Source organism: Erythrolamprus reginae, chromosome 3, assembly GCF_031021105.1.
Source record: "Erythrolamprus reginae isolate rEryReg1 chromosome 3, rEryReg1.hap1, whole genome shotgun sequence".
In the NCBI taxonomy this organism is placed as follows: domain Eukaryota; kingdom Metazoa; phylum Chordata; class Lepidosauria; order Squamata; family Dipsadidae; genus Erythrolamprus; species Erythrolamprus reginae.
Window position 1 is genome coordinate 53,147,236 of NC_091952.1, and position 22,371 is coordinate 53,169,606.

At 38.3% G+C, this 22,371-nt stretch overlaps 1 protein-coding gene across 2 annotated transcripts in view; it reads right to left on the bottom strand.

Annotated features, from left to right (window-relative positions):
- Nucleotides 1-17,565: 17,565 nt before the first annotated feature.
- The window catches only part of ILRUN (inflammation and lipid regulator with UBA-like and NBR1-like domains), a 62,925-nt gene continuing 58,119 nt past the window's right edge, over nucleotides 17,566-22,371 (bottom strand). For both annotated transcript variants that reach the window (XR_011558542.1, XM_070745286.1), the window contains one exon: nucleotides 17,566-21,526. Coding sequence is in view for 1 of the 2 variants with exons in the window: in XM_070745286.1 (XP_070601387.1) it covers nucleotides 21,491-21,526 (36 nt within the window). In the remaining variant the exon portion in view is untranslated. The remainder of the gene's footprint in view (nucleotides 21,527-22,371) is intronic.

Below are 22,371 nucleotides of genomic sequence, written 5' to 3' on the forward strand. Positions count from 1 at the left end.
CCCCTGGAGATTAGAATTGCTCCCACCCTCCTTGTCTTCCGTAAACTACTTAAGACCCACCTATACCGCCAGGCATGGGGGATTTGAGAGACCTTTCCCCCAGGCTTATTATAATTTATGTTTGGTATGTATGTGCTGTTTGGTTTTTAATTATGATAGGGTTTTTAGTTTTTTTTAATATTAGATTTGTGCCTGTATAATACTGTTTTTATCGTGTTGTGAGCCGCCCCGAGTCTTCGGAGAGGGGCGGCATACAAATCTAATAAATTATTATTATTATTATTATTATTATTATTATTATTATTATTATTATTATTAATTAATTAAGATGAGAATTTTTTTCACATCATGACAATCAATAAAACATGGGCTTGTTGATATGATCAGAACTGAAACTTCACAAATCATCATCACATAACTTTACTTTGGGGGGGTGAAATATTAAAAGGCTACAGGAACAAAATCCATGTTTACATATTTTTTTTGTTTTGCAAATGGTATTATTCACATGGATTTCCTTGAAGCTGGCACCAGTATCAATTCTGAGTGCACTAGTCAAAACTTGAAAAATGAATAAGCAAAGTTCAGAAGCATAAGGCTGCTGAAATATGACAAGGCTAGGCCTCACACCTTGCAGCCATCCAAGGCAATTGTAACATTAGATCTCACCATCTTATCTGCCCTACTGTAGCCATGGAGAACTCTACATTTCCCCATTTTTAAAAAGAATGTTTTCTTTAAGACTTGTCCATCATTGACAAAATATAGCACCTGGTGATGATTATGGTGGTAAACAGATGTAATAAAAGAACTCATTTCAAGAATTATTTCCCCATTTTGCTAATTAAAATATCCCTGTTTAAATATAAAGAAGTAGAGGAAGTCCTTTTTATTCACCCCTCACATAACTGCCAGGGGGGGAAAGGCATATCCAATGAGGATTCAGTGTGAACTGGATGTCTCCAAAGCAATTTGACAAAGAGTGGCAGCTGGATGATTTCTTGCCAGCTAGGTCTCTCCAGATAAAGAAGAGATGATGGGGTGGCCATTTACGTTCTGGATGGCTGTTATTCATGACTAATTGGTTCATGAATAAAGTAGCTTGAAGTTCAGGGATTTTCACAAAGCTCATATCTGCAATATAGCCTTACGGACAAGAAGTTCTGCCAAGCTTCATTTCTTAATCAACTTTGTAAATATTTTAACTGCTTTTTATATGTATACTAGTAGCTGGATACCTGTGCTTGACTACAAACTACGTGATCAAGCTTGATATGTTGACACTTAAAGCTTGAATATTTATGTAGAATATGTAACTCCTTAGCATCAGAGCATGTTAATATTGGAACAGAGTTCTTTTGAGGTGGGGAGGGGGAGTAGAATGTCTAAACCCCCCAGACCACCAGCTGGATGAGTCACGTTTAGCAAAGGAGTAGCATCAGAGAGTGTTAATATAAGACAACTGGCAATTGAAACAGAGTTCTTTTCAGGTGAGGAGGGGAAGTAGAACATCTAACTTCTTAGCCTCAGGGCGTTTTAATATAATACTGTATAACTACCTAGCATCAGGTCATGTTAATACTGTGTAAGAAATAGTAATGATCTGATAATCATTTCAAAAATCTTTTCTTAGTGAGTACCTAAAGCCAAGAGGAATATATCTGCCAAGTTTTAACTTTGTAGACTTTACAGCTCTGGAGATTTCATGATGAGTTAGTGGTAATGTATGTATGTATGTATGCATGCATGTATGTATGTATGTATGTATGTATGTATGTATACACACAAACATGTAGGCCTTGATGTATTCGGGTCTTTTCCCGTGTAAGTTTGATAGAATCTTGGCGATGTTTTGATGAGGTATCACTTGTCATTTTCAAGCTGGTATTTTCGGCTTCATGCTAGGACAAACAAAGTGTGGTTGGAGCTGCCGTCTTTCTATAAATATTGGTGGGTGTGTATGGAGTGCTGGTTTAATTGCTGTAAGCGGGTTGGTTGGCTGTATTGTAACATCTTGGTTAGCTGATGGGATAACACCTTGAGTAGTTCAGGCAGTTGATTTTTGCAGATTAGTTGATGTTTGTAGATTAGGGGTGATATCCTAAGCAGTTGTTGCAGTTGATGTTTGCAGATTAGTCAGCTGTTTTGTAATGTATGTCTGCGGTGTAACATCCTGGGTTTTGGTTTGATTCTGTGTTTGTGGTCTGGCTATGTGTTTATGACGTGTGGCAGTTTGCTTTCTGTGGGTGTTGGAGGGGAGTGCAGGAGACTAATCTGCAAACATCAACTGCAACAACTACTCAGGAACCAATTGTTCTACAGATCTATTCACCCAAATATCTCCTCTTGCTTAACCATTCCTGCTTTCTAGCAGCTCTGCGTGCCGTAGCATCAAAAAGAGGCTCCTCCTCTTCTCCTGAATCACTCATGTGCACCTCAGGAGGTGCAGAAGGTCCTGGTTGGCTTTTAGCCTCTGACCCCACATCCTCTCCATCATCCTCGCTATCGGACTCAGGTGCCAGATGCACAGGCATATGATACCACATCACAATCGTTTCTTGATCCTTGGGATCCGTGACCAGCTGTGTGGGATGTGGACGGGCCACACAACATATTTTTTACTATATTTTTATTTCTTATTCTTTTTTTCTATATTTTCTTTTTCTCTCTCTACATTTTCTGTTTTTCTTTTCATTCTTTTATTTTTGTAGTTTGCATTAGTGTTTTCTCTTTAACTATAATGTTTAATCAAACCAGTATAAAAAATAAAATAAAAAACTGTCAGAAATAAAAGTGCTAATTCATTTGCATTAGTGGAAAAGTAGTGCTATACAACAGCTGAACTTAGTTGCTAAATAATGCAGAATCACTTAGACTCATGCTTTACAAATTCTATCAAAATGAAGCAGGAATCAAGAGAGAAAAGGAAGAGGCTCACAGGCTTAGAAACTACAGAAACTAAGATTTTTTATATAATATGAATTAAATCTATATAAATAAAAATGTAAATGTTTGTTTGTTTATGACCTCAATTTTTGACACAGTGTGGTATTCGATTATAGACTTTTTAATATACCAATATTATAGATGTGACACCTGTGACAGGTAAAAATTGGTGAAAAACATAGGATTGGTTAGTGACCCAAAATGTGTTCTCCAAAACTCATTTCAAAACTAGACAAAGAGAACCCAGTTAAACAAATGAATAAAAATAAATACGCTTCTCAATTGATTTGTGGGAAATGATTAAAAGCTATATATTTATGTGCCAAAAAAGTATATTTTATGTATTTATTAGTTTTGTCAAACATGTAGAAGATAGCAGGTATGAATATGAATATGGACATGAAGGAAATGAATACAATTGAATAGGAACAGTAGGACAGGGATGGCAGACCCACTAGTGTGCTTATGCATGCCGCCTTTATGGACCTCTTAGGAAAGGGGTGAGGTCCACAATAGACAGTTTAAGGTTGAAGCTATGAGGGATTGAGGATGTAACAATGGAGTCGGATAGACCATTTCAGGCATTGACCATTCTGTTGCTGAAGTCATATTTTCTGCAATCAAGTTTGGAGCAGTTTACTTTGAAACATAGAAACATAGAAGATTGACGGCAAAAAAAGACCTCATGGTCCATCTAATCTGCCCTTATACTATTTCTTGTATTTTATCTTAGGATGGATATATGTTTATCCCAGGCATGTTTAAATTAAGTTACTGTGGATTTACCATCCACGTATGCTGGAAGTTTGTTCCAAGCATCTACTACTCTTTCAGTAAAATAATATTTTCTCACGTTGCTTCTGATCTTTCCCCCAACTAACCTCAGATTGTGCCCCCTTGTTCTTTTGTTCACTTTCCTATTAAAAACACTTCCCTCCTGAACTTACTTAACCCTTTAACATATTTAAATGTTTTGATCATGTCCCCTCTTTCCCTTCTGTCCTCCAGACTATACAGATTGAGTTCATGAAGTCTTTCCTGATAAGTTTTATGCTTAAGACCTTCCACCATTTTTGCAGCCCATCTTTGGACCCGTTCAATTTTATCAATATCTTTTTGTAGATGGTCTCCAGAACTTTAACACAGTATTCCAAATGTGGTCCCACCAGCGCTCTATATAGCGGGATCACAATCTCCCTCTTCCTGATTGCTGTACCTCTAACTATGCAGCCATTGATCATTGTTTGCCTGTGTATTATTGAGGTTGAAGCTGAATAAGTCATTGCCCCTCTTGGAAATCTATAGTAAATGTTTCCCCTAATTGCTGATTGGTCCTGTACATTGACTAGGATGCATTGGTGAAATTGGTGAAAAACATAGGATTGGTTAGTGAAAAACATAGTAGGTGTGTTTTGATTGGCTGGTGAAAAAGATAGGAGGCAGTGGTGGTGATAATTTAAACCAGGGAGTTTAGTGGAATATGGGCACGGCCTTGCAAAGGAGAGAGATTCAAAAGGGAATTTAATATATAGATAGATGGTAGCAGAGGATTATTATATAGCCATACAGCTTGGTAGATTAGGATGGTTACATAGCCATAGAAATCAAATAAAGTGTACAGTGTACAGTCACCATGGGCCTTCCTGCTTAATGGTTTCAACTGCCACAGGAAACTCTCCTCAGAACATAAATGAACCATAGATTATAACCACAGATGCAAACTAAACACTGCCATCTACTAGCTGAATAATTCTGTGGTTGTTGCAATCTATATAAATAAAAATGTAAATGTGTGTTCATGATCTAAAATCTCGGCAAGTTCTTCACCGATTGCTTAGAAAATTGCTCTAAAAATTGGTTTGGCTACAAACCATGCGATTTGCCTCCTAAACATTGCGTGTTTGGGTGGAACCAAGAATCCTGAGAGGTAGGCCAATCTTATCATCTTTTGGTAGATGGGTCGGACTGGGCTCTTAAAGCAGGGGGGGAGACAGGGAGGGAGAAAGAAAGAAAGAGAGAGATGTCAAAATGTCATTCTGCTCTCTAACGTTAATCCCTTCAAACTCTGTTATTCTGAATAAATTGAGCAGGGAGCTGGACTAGAACACCTCCAAGATGGGCTCCTGCCGGTATGGCTAATTGCACACAGCTCCGGCAATCTCACACTACTCACAAGATCCTACAGAACTTTTGCCAGACCCATCCTTGAATACAGCTCATCTGTCTGGAACCCATACCACATCTCGGACATTAACACCTTTGAAAACGTCCAAAGATATTTCACCAGAAGAGCCCTTCACTCCTCCACTTGAAACAGAATACCCTATGAAAATAGACTAACAATCCTAGGTCTAGAAAGCTTAGAATTATGGTGCCTAAAACATGATTTAAGTATTGCCCACAATATCATATGCTGCAATGTCCTACCGGGCAATGACTACTTCAGCTTCAACCGCAACAACACAAGAGCACGCAACAGATTCAAACTTAATATTAACCACTCCAAACTTGACTGTAAAAAAATATGATTTTAACAATCGAGTTGTCGAAGCGTGGAACTCATTACCGGACTCAATAGTGTCAACCCCTAACCCCCAACATTTCTCCCTTAGACTATCCACAATTGACCTCTCCAGATTCCTAAAAGGTCAGTAAGGGGCATACATGTGCACTAGTGTGCCTTTCGTCCCCTGTCCAATTGTCTTTCTTTTATCTCATATATCATATATATTTTCTTCCTTTCATATATCTTCTCCTCTATTTTTACATATTATCTTTATATATATTACTTCATGTCTATTGTCTTCCATATGTATTATGTATTGGACAAATGAATAAAATAAATAAATAAATACGGGGAAGCAGAAAAACTCAAAGAAACACATGTGCACGTGCATCCCCATGTGAGATTTTGCTACCTGCACAGGTGCAGGAAGCAAAATTGTGCTTCATCCCGCACTCGCGCGCCAGAGCCACGGAGCTGCATGCAATTATCCATACTGGCAGGGCCCCACTACTGCCAACGTCCTTTCTAACTCTGTTATTCTGAACAAATTGAGCAGGGGGCTGGACTAGATGACCTTCAAGGTTCCTTTCAATTCTTATTCTGAATAAAACATATGAATTCTCTTTTCTTCCTTTTCCAGTTAAGCACACTGAGCCACGGCGATGCGTGGCCAGGAACACTAGTATGTAATAATTTACATCTTTGAGCAACAATCAAACCTAGAATACCTGAACAATTCTCCTCTAAGAGAAAAACCTGTATTTTTTTCAATTCAATAAGAAATATGCTGAGTTCAGGTGATGTCTATTTCTATGTAGTAGGTTTTTTTTAAAAAAAAAAAATCTACCACATTTCTTTAGTTGGGAAAATATCCATTCCACGATCATTCATCTTCAAAACATATGCGTCTCCCTCTAGTGGTCATATTAATATCTGTTAATAGAAGAATGCCTCTACCTCCCTCAATCTTTTAAAACTGAGTTTCTCAGTTATTGTCTCGTCTGTGCATTTGAATTATGTACAGTGGTGCTTACAAGTTGTAAACCTTTTTGAATTTTCAGTATTTTTCCATAAACATGACCCAAAATGTGTTCTCCAAAACTCATTTCAAAACTAGACAAAGAGAACCCAGTTAAACAAATGAATCAAAAAAATTACACTTCTCAATTGATTTGTGGAAAATGATTAAAAGCTATATATTTATATTAACACATTTTTTTCAGTAACCAGTAGTTTCAATAATCCTCAGAAATCTGCCACACCTCCACATACTTGTGTTGCAAAGATCAGACTTGATCCTGAATACTCAGAATTCTGTCCTTTGAATAAGACAGGCCTTCCCACAATCATGCATAATTTTCAACCCTTTGACTGAAACATCTTAGCCTCTTTATTTTATTTATTTATTTTGTCAAGTGCATATTGGTAGTATAGAAGAGTGTTTCCCAACCTTGGCAACTTGAAGATATTTGGACTTCAACTCCCAGAATTCCCCAGCCAGGAATTCTGGGAGTTGAAGTCCAAATATCTTCAAGTTGCCAAGGTTGGGAAACCCTGGTATAGAATGATATAACATTGTTTATATACATGATATTGGTACTAGTAAGAGAGAAACATTAGGACAGGGGATGGAAGGCATGCTGGTGCATTTATGCAATGCCCCTTACTGACCTCGTAGGAATCGGGTGAGGTCATCAGTGGATAGTCTAAGGGTAAAGTTTTGGGGGTTTGGTGATGATACTACAGAGTCAGGAAGTGAGTTCCATGCATTAACTACTCGGTTGCTAAAGTCGTATTTCCTACAGTCAAGATTGGAGCGGTTTACTTTGAGTGGGTCCAAACTAGGACCGCCTTCTGCTGCACGAATCCCAGCGACCAGTTAGGTCCCACAGAGTGGGTCTTCTCCGGGTCCCGTCAACCAAACAATGTCGCTTGGCGGGATCCAGAGGAAGAGCCTTCTCTGTGGCAGCCTCGGCCCTCTGGAACCAACTGCCCCCAGAGATTAGAATTGCCCCCACCCTCCTTGCCTTTCGAAAGCTGCTTAAAACCCACCTCTGCCACCAGGCATGGGGGAATTGAGATACTCTTTCCCCCTAGGCCTTTACAATTTTATGCATGGTATGTCTGTATGTATGATTGGTTTTTATATAATGGGTTTTTAACTGTTTTTAGTATTGGATTTTGTTATACAGTGATCTCTCGATTAGCGCGGGGGTTACGTTCCAAGACCTCCCGCGCTAATCGATTTCCGCGTTATAGTGGTGCGGAAGTAAAAAACACCATCTACGCAGGCGCGCCATTTTTTTCATGGCCGCACATGCGCAGATGGTGGAGTTTGCGTGTGGGCGGCGGGGAAGACCAAGGGAAGGTTCCTTCAGCCGCCCAACAGCTGATCTGCTCCGCAGCGCGGAAGCAGCGAGGAGCCGAAGATGGGGTAAAGGCAAAGGGGAAACCCCATCTTCGGCTCCTCGCTGCTGCCGCGCTGCGGAGCGGATCAGGTGTTGGGCGGCTGAAGGAACCTTCCCTTGGTCTTCCCGCCGCCCAGGCAAAGGGGAAACCCCAAGATCGCTTGCCGCTTGCCGCTTGCCGTATTGCAGCTTGGAGCCTTGCTTCGCCTCCTTCGCTGCAATACGGCAAGCGGCAAGCGATCTTGGGGTTTCCCCTTTGCCTGGGCGGCGCTGGGGCCATGCGGAGCCGCTCATCTAGGGGGGCGTGGACCGGCAAGGTGCCCTCCGCTCTCTCTCTTTCTCTCCCTGTTACCGGTGTGGTATAAGAGAGAGAAAGAAAGAGAAAGGAGGGCGACTTGCCAGTCCACGCCCCCCTGGATGAGCGGCCCCGCATGGCCCCAGCACCGGACTCCGCCGTTGCCTCCGCCCTTGTTCGGCTCTGCAGCTGAGAGGCCACGTCCACCCCCTCCTCGGTGTCCCCGGCACCCAGCGTCCCCACGCCGCCTCCACCTCCCGGTAATGCGCCCGACCTCTGCCTCTCTCTTTCTCTCTCATATACCACGCCGGCAACAGGGAGAGAAAGAGAGAGAGAACTAGCGCGGACTTATTTTTTAATTAATATTTTTTGAAAAACCGTGTTGCAGCGTTTCGCGCTAATCGAGACCGTGCTAATCGAGGGATCACTGTATACTGTTTTATTGCTGTTGTTAGCCGCCCCGAGTCTGCGGAGAGGGGCGGCATACAAATCCAATAAATAAATAAATAAATAAGCCCTACCAACTTGACGCCAGCAGTCCAAATTTCATTCAGAGCCTTTCACCGTCAATGATGAGTAATACGATGAATGAGCAGAAGACTTACCAGCAGATCCTGACCATAGTCCAACATGGGCCCAACCAGTGAGAGTAGTGAAGCGGTCCCCATTGAATCCAGAAACTGAAAAGGCCCAGCCTTACACTCTGCCTACCGGGCAGGTCCAGCACTGCCCCACCTATTTTGTTGACTACACATGCACTCACTAGATAGGAAGGAGTGGTATGTCTTTAAGTTTTCCCTCATGTCTAGCCATGACAGGGGGTGCTATAATTGTTTTGGATTGGTCACCTGTTTGACAGCTAGCATAAATGGATTGAATGTCACATCAGACATTCAGTCTTGTAATGAATTATACATGCATGCCATCCTTATACTGGATCCCTAAGCAACCCTCTATTGCTTATCTCTTTTCACCATCATTTTCTCTTCCACAATATACAAAAATATACTTTTTTTTAACCAGAATTACAATTGCTACAGAAACTTGCAAGCAGGGGTGGGCAGCATGCAGGATGGGGTGGAACACAGTTCCACCGGCGGAAATGAAAATGTGTGTGTAGCTCCAGCTGATCGACGTCTGTCACTTCCTGGATTACTGGTCTAGGCTCAGCTCTCCTTTTCCCCCCTGCTGCTGCATCTGCGCTCCTTGCTTTTTTCCTCTTTCCTTCTTCCTGGCTTTGGACGAGCTTCCCTCTCTCCTGACCGGTTCTCCTCCAGCCTCACGCGGCCACCTCCCGCCTAAAGTGCAAGCAGAAAGCGTGGGTGGAAGCGGCGCTGGCAGCATTTATGCTTCTGGCAGCACCCGTTCGCCTAGCTGCCCAGCCTGAGGCAGGAGGGTGACCCAGGAAGGAGAGTGTGGGAAACGCGAAGCAAATTGTCACCCCAGTGAGTGACACTGGTAAGGTTGTAAGTTGAGGACTTAACAGTTCACTTGAACAATGATGATCATTCAAGCCACTCCTACCTGATCACATGGCTGGCAAGCCACTCCTACCCAGTCACGTGACCATTAAGCCACACCCATAAAATAAGCCACACCCACAATGTGGCAATCAAACTTTTGGTTATTTATTTTTATTTGATTGATTGATTTTGTCCAATACACAATGAGGGTTTTAGTGGGTATACACATAGTAAAATACACGATGAAGGTTATAGAGGATATACTCATAGTAAAATATATCTAAGAAATAATAGAAGATATAGGAACATATCAATGAAAGAATAGAAGAGATATAGGAATAGAAGAAAGGTATAGGAGATATAGGAGAGCAATAGGACAGGGGACGGAACGCACTCTAGTGTACTTGTACTCGTCCCTTACTGACCTCTTAGGAATCTGGATAGGTCAACCGTGGATAATCTAAGGGTAAAGTGTTGGGGGTTTGGGGATGACACTATGGAGTCCAGTAATGAGTTCCACGCTTTGACAACTTGTTACTGAAGTCATATTTTTTACAGTCAAATTTGGAGCGGTTAATATTAAGTTTAAATCTGTTGTGTGCTCGTGTTGTTGTGGTTGAAGCTGAAGTAGTCGCCGACAGGCAGGACGTTACAGCATATGATCTTGTGGGAAATACTTAGATCTTATTTAAGGCATCTTAGTTCTAAGCTTTCTAGGTCCAGGATTGAAAGTCTAGTCTCGTAGGGTATTCTGTTTCAAGTGGAGGAGTGAAGGGCTCTTCTTTGGACATTTTCAAGAGTGTTAATGTCTGAGATGCGATATGGATTCCAAACAGATGAGCTGTATTCGAGGATGGGTCTGGTGAAAGTTTTGTAAGTAGTGTGAGATTGCCAGAGCAGAAGCTACATAGAATTAGGTTTACAACTCTTGAAGCCTTCTTGGCTATGTTGTGCAGTGGGCTTTGGCACTTAAATCTTTTGTTATTAGTATACCGAGGTCTTTAACCGAGTGGGGGTTGTCTGTGATAATTTGAGTATTCAGTTTGTATTTGGAGTTCAGATTCTTTTTCCCAATGTGTAGAACTAGAGCATTTGCTAGTTGAGATTTGGAGTTGCCATGTGTTAGACCACTCAGAAACAGAGTTCATGTCTTTTTGGAGAGTAGTTGTGTTATCGGTGGTGTTGAAGAGTTTCACATCGTTGGCGAAGAGGACACAGTTGCTTGTGATATAATCGCAAAGGTCATTGATGTAGAGTATGAAGAGCGTTGGTCCCAGTACACTACCTTGGGGAACACTGCTTTTAACTGGGACGGGGGTGAATATGGTGCTTCCTATTTTGACCACTTGTTGTCTGTTTGACAGGAATGCTGTAATCCAGCTGTGGAGGGATCCTGAGATGCCATAGGATTTGAGTTTTAGGAGTAGTTTGTCGTGGACCACTGAATCAAAGGCTTTGCAGAAGGTTGCCCATTACTGCTTGCAAGACAAGACTTCTTTCTCATTTGGTGTCTACCAGTTATAGTTCTGTTTCATAGAAAAACCTATTTTTCCTACAAACCTCATATTATGCTACTTTCATAAAGCAGGCTGGCAGTTGGATGTTTGACAGTTGGATGGGATTTCTACATAACAGCCGCAAATGGGCTTGAGAAGCAGTGTAATGTTTGCTTAGAATAGTCCAACAAACAAAAGGCATGGCAAGCTAACAATAAAAATGAAACAGCACTGAAGATAAAAATCTTTGAGAACAGAATGATTCACATTGGCAAAAAGAGGCAATTCAGAAGATGCTAGAAATGGTTAATCTGAGATTTTTGAAGGAAAAGTAAGACTTTTATGACAAAAACAAAAGCCCTTACAGGTAAGCTCACTCCACTGGGATTATTTCTGGTCCTGAGCTTGAACTGAAAGTGATGTTGGATTCATCCTCACATTTTATGAGATATATTTTTACAATATTGCATATTGTTTCTTTCCCAATCCATGACTAAAGGTCCTCAGAGAGGGGTGGCATATAAATCCAATTAATAAATAATAATAGTTAACATTTTTTGTCTTAACATACAATAGCATTACAAGTAGGCTAAAAAAAGTTATATTGCTAAGTAAGACAGTTATTGAGTTTTGCCCCATTTTATATCCATTCTTGCCACAGTTATTAAGTGAATCATTGCAGGTGTTAAATCAGTAACACAGTTATTAAGTGAATCTGGCTTCCCCATTGACTTTGCTGGTTCTGACTTAGAAAAAATATCTAACATCACTCTTCCACAAAAACAACATTGTCCTCTCAACATTATTTTTGCCCTGAACAAATTCTAGCATGGTTCACTGCCAATATGGTTGAAGATATGAGATCAGTCTTTATTTAAGGCTGTGGACAGTCTATATATAAAAATGGGTCTGGAATTCTTGGAAAGAGGGTTATAATCATATCCAAAAGTAGCCCTGTTGATTTATCATAAGCATGGGAAAAGGCCACTTCATCCCATATTTCCACACCTGCAACTTCCTAGTTAGTCAACTTGGCTAAACTTGCCTTTCCGAAAACCTGCCTACAATCAGGCAACCCTATCACACCAAGTGTTAGGGAGATCAGTTGTTGGTTATTGGAGGCTTTTAAAATAATTTTTAATCCCCATTTATTATTTTATAAATAACTCAAGGTGGTGAACATATTTAATACTCCTTTATCCTCCTTTATTCCCCCATGTGAAGTGAACTGAGCTAAATGAGTGTGACTGGCCCAAAGTCATCCAGCTGTTTTTGTGCTTAAGGTGACACTAGAACTCACAGCCTCCTGGTTTCTAGCCCTGGTGCCTTAATCACTTTTTCTTTACAGATACTGCAGTGGAAACAATACCACAAATGACTTCGCTTCACTTGTCCCATATTAAAACTGTAAGGACACTATCACCTGCCACAATAGGCTTTGGCCATTAAAGCACCAAGATAATGTTGACATTTATTTCTGCTGATTTAAGGACTATGTGGATTGCACTTCTACACGGACATCTGGCTGTATTCCTAGTGTTCACAATTAAATGAAAACAACACCATGCCACAGTACATTTCTTGCTATAGTAAGAAATGCTACGGAAATGCTATACCATGCTACATTTCTTGCTACAATATGTCTCACAATGGCAAAATGTCCTGACTTAAAAATAAAGCAAGATTAGAATCCAAGTAGTAATTATTTAATATAATATGGAAACTTTTGCTGATCTAGGTCAATTATGACCTATAAATTATATAAATTTTCATTATTATAATATTTTAAATAATTTTAATGAATTTCTCTTGGCGCACAGTTTCTTTTCTTGGAATGCTGCCTTTTAATATAAACTAATTATATAGAAACTTTTAATATTAGGAATATGCATACTTTTGGATTTCATGACCACTTAAAGTAATGGTTCCATTCTGACTTTTGCTTATTATGCATGGATCAATTATGAACTAAATAAATCCTGCAAAGACATAATAATCATTTTTAGTAATATTGAGATATTGCAATGTTTTGGAAGAGCATGAAAACACAACTATCAGCACAATGCATAAAGCTAGCAAGCATAATATTTTCTATATAGAAAAAGATAACGGCTTTCAGATTGGAGGCAATTTGAATTCTTACTTAAGTAAACAGACACTTTATTTTTAAGCTAGCTTATTTAATAGACCAGCAATGACACATATCACATAGTATGATGTCAAGATTTGCTTTAATAAAAAAAAAGTCAGGATCAGGACAGGAACAGAGTGATCCTGATTTGCTCATAGATTACTATTTTCATTTCAGCCAATACCTAAAATGAATGAAACACAAACCAGCACTAAAACAAGACTCTCTAGAATTGTCTCTGTGACAATTTCACCAGTCAAACTATTTACTAAGACTGCATTACCATTACTATTAGTCTTCTCACACAACTTATGACAGCAGGACTGTAACTTGTTGTTTGTATCCTTACAATTTTTATTGATATCATTTCCTGATTGCTTATTTGTATCCTATGCCTATCATTATGTGTTGTACCTTATGATTCTTGATGAATGTATCTTTTCTTTTATTACATTGAGGACTTATGCACCAAGGACAAATTCCTTGTGTCCAATCACACTTGGCCAATAAAGAATTCTATCTATCTACATAGCCATAATTGAACCAAGCTCGCATTTTCAAATGAACAACTTATGGTTTCAAACTGCAGGTAATCCCCAACCTGTGATTACAAGTAGGCTAAAAAAAGTTATATTGCTAAGCAAGACAGTTATTGAGTTTTGCCCCATTTTATATCCATTCTTGCCACAGTTATTAAGTGAATCATTGCAGGTGTTAAATCAGTAACACAGTTATTAAGTGAATCTGGCTTCCCCATTGACTTTGCTGGTTCTGACTTAGAAAAAATATCTAACATCACTCTTCCACAAAAACAAACCACTTGTGGATCACCTTGGATTTAGTGCAGGTGTAGGCAAAGTTGGCTCTTCTATGATTTGTGGACTTCAATTCCCAGAATTCCTGAATCAATCATGCTAGCTCAGGAATTCTGGGAGTTGAAGTTCACATGTCATAGAAGAGCCAACTTTGCCTACCCCTGATTTAGCGCGTTAACTGTGCTATTGCAAATCATTCTGTACATCACTATGACATACTTGTGTGTTCTAACCTAAAAGTAAGGTCTGAAAAACAATGGGAGTATTTTAGTGCTGTGGTTGTATGTAGTTTCTACATCAAATAGAGCGCTGGTGAGACCACATTTGGAATACTGTGTTCAGTTCTGGAGACCTCACCTACAAAAAGATATTGACAAAATTGAACGGGTCCAAAGACGGGCCACAAGAATGGTGGAAGGTCTTAAGCATAAAACGTATCAGGAAAGACTTAATGAACTCAATCTGTATAGTCTGGAGGACAGAAGGAAAAGGGGGGATATGATCGAAACATTTAAATATGTTAAAGGGTTAAATAAGGTTCAGGAGGGGTGTTTTTAATAGGAAAGTGAACACAAGAACAAGGGGACACAATCTGAAGTTAGTTGGGGGAAAGATCAAAAGCAACGTGAGGAAATATTATTTCACTGAAAGAGTAGTAGATCCTTGGAACAAACTTCTGGCAGACATGGTTGGTAAATCCACAGTAACTGAATTTAAACATGCCTGGGATAAACATATATCCATCTTAAGATAAAACACAGGAAATAGTATAAGGGCAGACTAGATGGACCATGAGGTCTTTTTCTGCCGTCAGTCTTCTATGTTTCTATGTTTCTATCAAATCATTTCAGAGTACATCAGAAATCATTAAATTGCTCTGCTCGGTAATGTTTCTAATTGCTGTATATTTTTTCCTTTATCATAGTAGCCTAGAAATCTACAAAAACATCCCAATTGAATGAGTGGTCAAGCATCCATGAAGGCTTTAGGGAAAAAAGATTTAAATGCTGGGATGTCTCTATGCTTACAAAGATCATATATTCTATATGATACCCTATGAAAGCAAAAGACACAAAATAGGAAGAATATTGATACTTTTGAACTATGATGTTGGAGAAGATTCCACCAAGAGAAGATTCCACCAAGAAAACAAAGCAATGAATCACTGCGCAAAATTAATCCAGATTTTACTTGAGATACAAGTGACCTGGCTGAAATTTTACTTTGGACGCATTATGTGGAAAATGCTCCAATGCCTGAAAAGATAGAATAGATTATTCCCAACATGATGTGGAATATCTAATTCAGTGTTCCCTTGAACTTTCGCGGGTCCCACATTCGCAAAAAGTCTATACCACGGTTTTTCAAAAATATTAATTAAAAAATACTTCTACACCACGGTTTTTCCCGCCCATGACGTCATTGCCAAACTTTCGTCTGCCATTGCTGATTGGCCAAAATCATAACATAACATAAATAATTATGTTAATAAATATCAGGATCATTAAGTATCTTCTTCAATGGTATGTACCAGTAATAATGGTAATAATCTAAAGGTTATTACGGGAATGGGAAATTGTAATTTAAGGGTTTAAAGTGTTAGGGGATGTCCTGCAATATTGTTCATAGCCAAAAATAGTGTAATTACTTCTGCATCTCTACTTCATGGAAATTTGACTCTTGCGGGTGGTCTTGGAACGCATCCCCCACGAAAGTCAAGGGAACACTGTATTCTAACTATCTTCACCTATCTATATACAGTATCTTGAAATAACACAATACACCTTATATTTTCGGAAAATCTAAATTATCTTCTGGAACAAAGTCGTTAAGAGGAATGGGGCTTTTTAAAAAATGCTTCATTTCCTTTTACCTGGACTTACAGAACAGGGGTTCTACACATTATCAATTGGGAAAGATCCTGATATATAGTTCCCCAAACAGGAATAAACAGGAATTTAGTTTCTTTTTTTCTACTTCAAATATTCACTTATTTATTTAAACTAATTTATATACCATCCAACTTCGAAAGGACTCACTGAGCTTATTAATAGAACTTATGACAAACCCAGCTTTTATACAATAATGAACATTTATTATAGGACTTGGAGAATGATGGTATTATTAGTAACTTCATGATCTAGGCTCTTGCACACCGGGGGAAAAATATAGTTAGACTATAAGAAAACATTGCATCTCTGTGGGGGGCATTAATCATTACATTGTCTACAGTGGAAAACTAAATGATTTTTTTTTCACATTTAAATTCAGTTCTTTGCACTGTTCTACTTGGTAGTTATTTGTTTTAGCTTCTTCCTGCTGCACCACACCTATGGTACAAACTATGTAAAAGTCATGACCATTGCTTCATTTAAAACAAGAGCATCATAATGATAGTACAATTTATTTGCCTGATCGAAACACTGCATTATAATGAAGGTGTGCTTTGATTGCCTGCTTTTGAACTCCTGACAGGTTGCAACCCTAAATGCAAACAATTTTGAAAGCAAACAAGTAAATGTGAAGAAGAGAAAAGGAAAATGTCACATAATCCATTAACCACACATTTTAAAACACAGCTACCAATGGGAATATTGTGTTCTCTAACACTATACTTGTTCTCTGTTAAAATACAAAAGAAAGTATTTCCAATGAGATATCCTTGAACTAAGGGCCAGCAATAATGAATTCTCTTTTGTCAACCTTTTAATTTGGAAACAGAAGTTTTCATTTGATTTACGGAGAAATAGGCAAACCATATATAATTCTCACCAAAGTTTGCACCAGCTTTTTTTAGGATCTGTTCTGTTCTAATATTGCAAACAGCTCTCATTCACAAGGTCTATCCCAACTGACCTATGAAATCCAGTCAGTTGATAGCTGACATTACAGAAAATTTGCACAGATGCTTAAAAAGTTTACTTGGGTGGATGCAGTTCAAATATTAGGTGACATTTGATAGTGCAAAAGATCTATTGAACAACATTACTAGATACACAGGGAAGTCAGGATGTTATGGAAAGTATGGCCATTCATAATTCCAAGACGTTGCTCCTTATCAAACTAGCTATCACCAGGAAACATTCTAATACGTCACCCTACCTTCCCACATTTTCCCTTCTTTTCCCCAAGCAGATGAGCATATTTCCAATAAAACAGAGGGGTGTGGTCACAAACTGTTTTATTTTCTAACATCTCTGGGGCAAAAGACATTCATAAAAACAAGACTACTGTATGCTAAATAATGGTTGTCGCTTGGTAGTATTCTAGTTATTGTTTTATTACCGGGATTTACAATTTGATTTTTAAAAAGGTTAGTGGATGCGAAGGGAATATCCTGAAGCATATTTGATGTAAAACTGCATCACAATTTTCCATAAGAACAATGAATTTTCAGATCAGTTCTTGTTTGTCTATAACTTGAGAAATGAAAGTAGTCCCTTAAATAACAAACAGATGCTACAGCAGCGTCCTCACCACCAATAAAAACTCAACCACTATACAATTGTTTTGTGTTAATTTAATCATACAAATATTCATTTATACATTAAGGAAAAAGCGTCTTTGTTTTCCCCACAATGTGCTATTACAGGATTCTTCCCAGACTCAATGAAGCAACACACCATCCTGCTCTACACATGCACTCCCCCCAGAGAGAATAAAGACAGGCTGCAGAATCAATCATTCACACAAGAGGAGAAAAAAAAAAGGAAACCTGGACATGGGACAGCGTGCATTTCTTATCCCAGTGAACTTCAGCTATATTTGTCCCTAATAAGTTTCAAGACGGGGTTTATTTGCAACAGGGAAGGATAAGTAGTACACACTTCCAAATCTCTGGATCCACCTTACTTTGCACTTATTATTTTCTCCACATTAATGGCAATAACCCAGGCCAGTCTGTTGGTACAAGCTTGATATTCCCACCCAGCAGCTTCTATCAGGGGACATTGTCCAATTTTCCAGTGAAGAGTCTGGGTGTTTTCCATTCCAGGCTGGAGTCATATTTCCAGGTACAGAAGTTGGTTACCAACATATTCAAATTCAATAGTTAAGCTTGCATTTAAAAAATTTTTAAATTTGAAAACAACTTACTACATTATAATTACTGGCATTTATTCTTTGCAGGAATCCATCATAATTTCTTCTAATCACACAAGAGAAATGAAGTACAAGTGAACACAGACATGGATCAAGCAGGCTCAAGCTTCCTTCATGACCAAATACTATTATCACTTCAGTAGAAGGGCATTAACAGCTATTTCATTAATGGTCTTCTACAGATGCTATAAGCAATAAGGAGATGTATGTACACTGTAACATTTGAAGATGATGGAAGTGTTTGTTTTAGTTAACAACATTCTGAGAGCCATTACAACTTTCAAATGTATATTGATTGCACTCTAAACACTCGTGCCAATTTCAAATTTGACAGTGTGCAGAGATAAACTGAAAACTGTACAGGAGCGGTGCCTGGAGTGAGCTCGACACGAAAAACTTCAACCCTAACACTATGACATTTTTCTGATAAGAGATCTCTGCCTTGATTGCATATCATGCAGCAATTCTAGAAGAACAGCTTTCTTATGTTACTGAATGATCATGCTTTGTCAATCTGCACTTTAGTAGTTCCTGCTGCCATGCAATGGTTAAAAGCCACAGCCCATTCATTCACTGGGAATGGAAAAATGCAACACAGTGCATAAACTTTCCCTGTTGGTTCTGGGATATAAGCATTATATAGTTCTGAAAATAAAGCCTTCACGCCAAGATAGATATATGTCCTTAACAGTTCAAACATGAAAGTGCTGCTTCCAACCTAATCAACATGATTTTGTCATAAGCCCAAAATCATCATAAGGGGCTTTGTAACTCTGAAATTATACTCTGAGCCCTAAGATCTTACTATTGGATAAATCAGACGGTGAAACCAAAGGAAGAATTATAAACAATTTAAACATCTTCCTATTGCCATCTCTAAAAGGGCCATCCCCTTATCCAAAATACTCAAAGATTTAATTTCATAGCTGAAGGGAGTTCATTCCTAAAGAGGAAAACAATCTTGGAAACTCAAAAGTAGTTTATACTGTAACTCAGAGGTCTTAAACTTGGCAATTTTAAGACTTGTGGACTTCAACTCCCACAAGTCTTAAAGTTACCAAGGTTGGGGACGCCTGCTGTAACTCTTTACTGCTGTTGGCTTTTGCATTTTTTAATATTGGAGACTTGTTCAATTCGTATAAGTCACTAGCACTAGCAGAAAAGAGAAAATATTTGAAATTACCAAAGACAAAGGCCACCAACAAGTAAGCCGTTGACTGGTAATTATCAATTTTCCTTCTGCACACTGTTAAAAATGGTACACAATTGTTACAATAAAAGCTGGATGTTTATGTGGGTGAAATATGTGGGTAACTGTTTCAAACAAAAAGCTAATATTGTTTGGATTTGGTTGACGACTACTTATTTTAAGATTTCCCTCATTGCTGCCAAATAACACATTCACTCATTTGCATACACATATATTCCATCTGCTGGCCTATCTAGAAAGGTGCTTGCCTACAGCAAGGGAGAAATTAAAACAAAATCAGGAGTAATTCTGTACATAATCAGTTTATACGTCCTTTTTTGAATTTGGAAAATATATTGCTTGAAGTGATTAAGGTAAATATTTAGAGATGTGTATTAGGAAAAATGGCTGAGGAGTAATGGAAAATACATTTTAGTGCCTCTACTCCATCCTTTACCTTTTCAATGTAAGGGTTTTTTTAAATTTTTGCTTTAATATCTCCCAGTGTTTATGGCTGATAAATAAAATTAAGTGACAAGAAAAAAATATCCCTCAAAAGAGCAAACAGTCTTTGATGGCTAACCAATCCTAGGAAAATTGCATCTCTCAATACTTGCTTCTTCAAAGTCAGTCAGACTCTGCAGAAGTTATCTATATGATCTGGCAGGAAGCAAGTTTGTGGTCAAGAGTATCATAAAAGGCTCTTTACACCAGCCTACAAAAAACGTTAATTTAGAAGAAAATACTTTTAGTCCAGCAATAATCTCTATTACATCTTCATCAGAATATGTTTTGACACCATTCCCTCAAACACAAAATAGGCAGTTTGGTCTTTTGAGCGAAATCAAAGAAAGGGGGTATTGCATATTTTTCTCTCTTTGGCAGATGGCTGCTAGTTCAAGTTTCTGAATTACACAGATTCCCCGCCCACTTTTTCAAAGTCTTGCACTGATGCAAACCCGAAGAATTTCAAGAGACCATGCACTGTTAACTGGACGGCTTGGCCTCAGTTATATATGGCTATCATTCTCCATGGGTTGCACATAGGCAGACTTCAAGCAACACTAGCTTTTCATATACAAACTAGAAAATAAAGGTTTAAAATAGAAAGTTGATAAAATAAATTACTTGAATGGCAGCTGCCGATTACTTCTCCTACATATTCTATGGGACTCAATTGCTTTCAACAGAGGAAATAAAATCAATTCTCTCTCTACAGAAAAGAAGATGTGATACTTACCGCTACATCTAAAAATGCCAGGAAACAGTAATAAGATGTGCTCTAACATTCTAAAAATCAAAGTTCTTCTTGGCACAACTTGGACATAGACATACAGATGTTTCAACAACAGCCACAGCATATTTAAGAAAATGAGAATATGGCAATTTTCTAACCTATTCAGGAAAAAGTTTTAAAATCTAGCATGAGCAGGTACATACTCAAATCTCCACTGTCATCATACTCCTTTCTACTTTCTCATCTATCTGTGAATGGTGAAACTGGAATTGAACAACTTTATTAAATGGAAAAGAACAAGCAGGTGACTATTGCATAGTGCCAACAGCAAATTAAAAAGCAATTAAAAAAACAGTAAAAGTCATGGACCTGGTTATGAATCCAGCTAGAAATTAATATCACTTGACACACAAATAGCAGCTGCACCAACCAAGAAAATGCTAAGCAAAACATCTATTTCATAGCAAGCACATCTCTATAAAAATGCACGCTGTCCCTTTTAAAAGTTGTGGAAAAAAATAACATTTGCTCAGTCTACAACTGCTCTGTAGGCAAAATAACTTCTTTTAAAAAGAGATGGCTTCTCCATTTTAATCTTTTTAAAAAATTTCTTTTAGGCTACCTAATTAACTGTGACAATAACTTCTAAACAAAACATTGGTGTATTTTTCTCTCTCATAGCACTGAACAGCACTCCTGAAATTCAGCATTCACACATGCATACTTTAGGGTTTTTTTTCTGGAAACAACTAGTCTTAAGTTATTGTTTGTTTTCTTCTTATCCCAGGATATGGAGAGTAAGAAGGGAGTTCATGTTGTATCTTCTACGAGCCACAAGAACTTCCCCTCTCTCCAATGTCCGTTCTTTGTCAAATTCTCTTCTTGACGATACCCGTTTTGTTTTTAAGACTGTCCAAAGGGATAAGGACCATGAAAACCCTGGAAAAGAACAAGAAACAAAATTAATTTCAGCTTGAGAATATATTAAACATAGTCGACTTCATTATGTTTGAAAAATCAAATCTTAAAATTTAAAAGTCTTCTGCAACTATGCTACTTTACTCTTCTCAAATTTGTATGCAGCTGTTTAATTCAGATTTCTGCAATTAGACACATTAGGACCAGAATTCCCAGAAAATATGTCCCTTGCTTAGTTATTTTATTCACATTTCAATAATAAATCCCAAGACTGCCAAAATATTTTATTGCTATCATTTCCTTTCTAATCATAATAATCTGGTACAGTCGTCCACAGATATAGCCAAAGCATCTCTTGAATCACACTTTAAATTTAGAATATTTATTATTTACATGATTCTGAAAATCAATAGGGTGTGTTCATAATATCAAAACAGTTTTAATTTTTTTAAAATTTGGAACAATACAATAAAGTGTGTGTGTGTGTGTGTGTGTGTGTGTGTGTGTGAGAGAGAAAAATAGTGCCAGTTTGCTATCCATATTGTTGAGAGCCATACATTTGTTTTAATGGCAACACCTGTGTATTTACAGGTTGCTGAACAAAGTAGGATACCTGTTCAGAAGCAATAAGGTGAGCAAGAAACCGTCTGTTTTTGTTAGATGCCTGTTCTACTTGCCTTCAAGTAAGTTTTTAAATCATAGCTCTTCCTTTAGGTCTTAGGTTGGAGGCTGGAAGGCCCCTTTAGGTTGGAGGTTTTAAAGTTTTTAAGCTTTTAAATATGTTCTCTCAGAGCAATTTATTTATTTATTTATTTGATTTTTATGCCGCCCTTCTCCTTAGACTCAGGGCGACTTACAACACGTTA